Here is a 5,271-nt window from a genome sequence, read left to right as displayed (position 1 = left end):
TACACGATAAGAGATGCTTTGAATACACAAATAATACACGATAAGAGATGCTTTGAATACACAAATAATACACGATAAGAGATGCTTTGAATACACAAATTATACATTATAAGAGATGCTTTGAATACACGAATTATACATTATAAGAGATGCTTTGAATACACAAATAATACATGATAAGGGATGCTTTGAATACGCAAATTATAAATTATAACATATGTTACTTTGAATACACGAATTATACATTATAAGAGATGCTTTGAATACACGAATTATACATTACAAAAAATGCTTTGAATACACAAATAATACATGATAAGAGATACTTTGAATACACAAATCCTTTTTTGTTATAAGACATGTCGCTTTCTCTATTTATGGGATAGGACCATACTCTTTTCAGCATACCGTACCACCCATTGAGTACTGAGAAAGGACCGTATCTCTTTCAGCATACCATACACCCCACTGAGTAAACCAACGATCTGAGACAACGGTGTGTCGAGAGAACTTTCTTAACTGTATTGTTGTAAGAAAATCTAAAAGCGCGTGTCATTTTAAGGTCACTGACCACAGTAAAGTATAACTATAATTATGATATTGTGTTATGATAATAATAAAACATGTCCGAAGTTCAATTCCGTTGTTTAATTAACTAATCTGAAAATAATCCTTATGTTATATTTTCAGGCGATGGGACGAGAGGGAACAACTGAAATTAATTTCTACGACTTTAACGAAGCAGAACCTAGTTTGTTTACCTACGATATTACCCCATGCTACAACAGTAAAGAAAAGAAAGACTTTCTTCTTATTCTTCCAAGTATGTATCAAACATCAAACAAAGTAAAAACTTTCTTATTCTTCCACGTATATATATCAAACATCAAACAAAGTTAAAACTTTCTTATTCTTCCACGTATATATATCAAACATCAAACAAAATAAAAACTCTCTTATTCTTCTTCCACGTATATATATCAAACATCAAACAAAATAAAAACTCTCTTATTCTTCTTCCACGTATATATATCAAACATCAAACAAAATAAAAACTTTCTTATTCTTCTTCCACGTATATATATCCAACATCAAAAATAAAAACTCTCTTATTCTTCTTCCACGTATATATATCAAACATCAAACAAAATAAAAACTTTCTTATTCTATTTCCACGTATGTATGTCAAACATCAAACAAAATAAAAACTTTCTTATTATTCTTCCACGTATATATATCAAACATCAAACAAAATAAAAACTTTCTTATTCTTCTTCCACGTATATGTATATCAAACATCAAACAAAATAAAAACTTTCTTATTCTTCTTCCACGTATATATATCAAACATCAAACAAAATAAAAACTTTCTTATTCTATTTCCACGTATGTATACATCAAACAAAATAAAAACCTTCTTATTGTTCCACGTATATATATCAAATACACAACAACAAACAAAAGGCTTTATTTTTATATTTCCCAGAGTTTCTTCCTTTGTTTGACTCTAAGCGTATAACTGCTCAATAGTCTGAAAGATTATAACGCTAAAAATCGGGTTTCGATAGCCGTTATGGGCAAAGCACAGATAGACCATTGTATAGCTTTGTGCTTTACAGCAAACAAACAAGTGTCGTTAAATATTTTTAGCGTAAATGTTATATGAGACTTTTGTTTTAACAGAGTCTTTTCCTAACAATTTAAATTTTTTCTTACTTATTATATTTGACTATATTACATTTACTTATTATATCTAACATCCTACTTTTCTATTTTTCTTTTCTAGTAAGGTTATCATCACAAACATTAATCCAGGAAAAAAGATCTAATGGTATTTCAGAGTTACAAAACGAAACAGTAGCAAGATCAAAAGTGACATTAAATGTATTTCCACCAAAAAATTCCTAGTTCAATAATGTCCCCAGTGCAAGAAATTTACTGTCCTAGTTCAATAATGTCCTCAGGGCAATACATTTACTGTCCTAGTTCAATAATGTCACCAATGCAGTACGTTTACTGTCCTCGTTCAATAATGTCCCCAGTGCAGTACATTTACTGTCCTAGTTCAATAATGTCCCCAGTGCAGTACATTTACTGTCCTAGTTCAATAATGTCCCAGTGCAGTACATTTACTGTCCTAGTTCAATAATGTCCTCAGTGCAGTACATTTACTGTCCTAGTTCAATAATGTCCCCAGTGCAGTACATTTACTGTCCTAGTTCAATAATGTCCCCAGTGCAGTACATTTACTGTCCTGGTTCAATAATGTCCCCAGTGCAGTACATTTACTGTCCTAGTTCAATAATGTCCCCAATGCAGTACATTTACTGCTGATATGTATTCTCTTTCCCTGGGAAGCGACTAAAGGTTGTGTGATAACTGATTTAATAGTATACGTGATAATACGTCCCTTATACTATTAGTACTGGACAAACTACTAAAACACTCAGGTTATATGATAACTGATTTAATAGTATATATCCCTTAAACTATTAGCTTGAACAAACTACTAAAACACCTCTGTTTCGGCTTTGTTATGGGCTGAATAGAACCGATACAAAAATTATATAGTTTCGTTTTGACATTCTTAATTTGTAAGTTTATCTGAACAACCACGATCTCTGTCATAAAAAAAGCACGCACACACACACATATATATATACCTGTTAAATGGTTTTCATAACATCTATTGGCCGTTGCAAACTTTGCGTTTATTTTGATTTAAAATGAATACGTTTAAAGTAGAGTGCTTTGTCTATCCTTTCATGTTTTAACCATTAGCCAAGTACGTTCTGGAGCTATCACGTAACATGAACCTTCTGAAGTCTCGAGTTTTAGCTGAATTAAGTAAGGCTGCGAGTGTTCACGTGCTTCGAGTTAACCAAATGAAGGTAAGAGCAAATACATGTTGTATTTCTGAGATCAGTTTCATGTGAACCTAGCTCACTTCTTATACTGCTTACTTGTACAGTAAAACCTTGGTTCGTATTTTAAAACTATGTACAATTCGCCTTTCCCAACTTTTATAATAAAGCTACTGAACAGTTATGTTTTTCTTTCTCACACAAACAAAAAATTTAAATATTTTTTAATATTACAGCTGAAGAAAAATACAAGGTCGCCCAAAAATTACCCCCATTTCGAATGCTCATGTGACTATAGTGAATGAACCTACAAGCCAGCAAGACATCTTTATTAATATTTCATGCAATAAATTAACTGTACATACACTGCTACATCATTTGATATGCTTAAACTGGGCTCCCTCAGCATTCAAACAATCATGATATCTACGACAGATGCCTGACACACTGTTACAAAATTTTCAACTCTGTTTCGATGGAAAGCATTTGTCGTCTGTTGCTTTAATTCGTCAGGGGTTTCATTCTTAGTCATCCTCCAATATTCTTTGAAATAAAAATGAAACTTTTAGCATCGGTGTACAGAAGTTGCATAACTTAGATAATGGGTATTTTTTGTTTAGCTATGCTATATGTATTGTTGGTAAAAATAATGCCAAATCCAGTCCACGTAACGGTAACGAATTAATTTATTTCTTCAATAACTTTAGCTACAAGCTACATTCACTGGTAAGCCTAAATTCGCAAACAACGTTTAAACAGAAATTCGAGACTAACGGTACGTACGGTTAACTTTCCTATAGAATTTACCCGCTGACACAACAGCCTGACTAACTGAATCGCAGTCGAATGGACACAATAACTCTCACTGTCTGACTCATTAACTGACACTGAAGTGAATACCTCATTAACTAGCTTAATTCATTTTTATAGTGTACTCATTTTCTAAAAAACATGGTCCGGCATGGCCAGGTGGTTAGGGCGCTCGAGTCGCAGTCTGAGGGTCGCGGGTTCGAATCCCCGTCCCACCAAACATGCTCGCCCTTTCAGCCGTGGGGGGCGGTATAATGTTACGGTCAATCCCACTATTCGTTGGTAAAATAGTTGACGGTATGTGATGATGATGACTAGCTGCCTTCCCTCTAGTCTTACACTGCTAAATTAGGGACGGCTAGCGCAGGTAGTCCTCATGTAGTTTTGTGCGAAATTCAAAAACAAACAAACTGAGAAGCATAGGAAGCTTTCGGATTCTACAGAATCCGTAACTTTCATGAAATTTCTAGATGATGCATCATTATGACGTCATGACAAGCACCCTGTAACAAACAAACATTTAAATTGAAGTAGTAAAAATGTAGTTTACCACAGTATGTTTTAGTCCTTGTTCTTTAAATTTAGTATTTGATTTTCTACAGAAATCTAATAGGATTGTGTCCGTCTTGTATTAAGATGTTTAATAACAGAATGTGTAAGAAATATCAATATTTCACCTTTCTATGGTTAGCAAAGACGTTCTTTTTTATTATAATAAACCTTTAAATGCTCATAATTCTGTATTCACAAGTTAGAAAACCGAGGTCTCGAAATCAAACTGAAGAAGAGAAATGATGTTGTAGAAACAATAGTTAACTCTTAAGTTTTATATGTGACGAAAACATATATTGTATGTAAAACAAGAGCGAAGTCTTTGCAATACGTGCTATCTTCTTTTTTAAATTTTTTGCTCAGAATATTTCTTTAGTTTTCGTTTCTTTGTTATATTTGTACATACGTACAATTAATATTTTGAATTCTTAGGTAAAAAGTGACGACAATAACTTCATGATTCACTTTACTTTGCTTGATAAACCGCCACTAGTGGGAAATGTTGCCAATCCAAAAGTTGATGAAAATGATCTCGAAGCGGCAGTCGACGCCTTGCGGAGTACAATTTACAATTCGCAGTTAAGAGTAACTGTTCCTCTAAACACTTCCTTCGTAAGTATGACAGGGGTTTTAGATTAATTTAGAGTAATTGTTCCTCTAAGTCCTACCTTCGTAAGTATGACAGGGGTTTTAGGTTAATTTGGAGTAATTGTTTCTCTTAGTCTTACCTTCGTATGTATGACAAAGGTTTTAGATTAATTTAGACTAATTGTTCCTCTAAACACTTCCTTCGTAAGTATGACAGGGGTTTTAGATTAATTTAGACTAATTGTTCCTCTAAGTCCTTCCTTAGTAAGTATGACAAGGGTTTTAGATTAATTTAGAGTAATTGTTCCTCTAAGTCCTACCTTCGTAAGTATGACAGGGGTTTTAGGTTAATTTAGACTAATTGTTCCTCTAAGTCCTACCTTCGTAAGTATGACAGGGGTTTTAGGTTAATTTAGAGTAATTGTTCCTCTAAGTCCTTCCTTAGTATGTATGACAA

At 33.1% G+C, this 5,271-nt stretch overlaps 1 protein-coding gene across 1 annotated transcript in view; it reads left to right on the top strand.

Moving 5' to 3' along the window:
• The window catches only part of LOC111087353, a 51,407-nt gene that overhangs the window by 37,280 nt on the left and 8,856 nt on the right, over positions 1-5,271 (top strand). Inside the window, exons 8-10 of the mRNA XM_022393705.1 lie at positions 691-823; positions 2,782-2,891; positions 4,659-4,838. Of these exons, the coding sequence (XP_022249413.1) occupies positions 691-823; positions 2,782-2,891; positions 4,659-4,838 (423 nt within the window). The remainder of the gene's footprint in view (positions 1-690; positions 824-2,781; positions 2,892-4,658; positions 4,839-5,271) is intronic.

This window comes from Limulus polyphemus, unplaced genomic scaffold (assembly GCF_000517525.1).
Source record: "Limulus polyphemus unplaced genomic scaffold, Limulus_polyphemus-2.1.2 Scaffold2046, whole genome shotgun sequence".
Classification (NCBI taxonomy): domain Eukaryota; kingdom Metazoa; phylum Arthropoda; class Merostomata; order Xiphosura; family Limulidae; genus Limulus; species Limulus polyphemus.
Note: the sequence above shows the minus strand (reverse complement) of the source record. Positions and strands in the feature narration are given on the sequence as shown.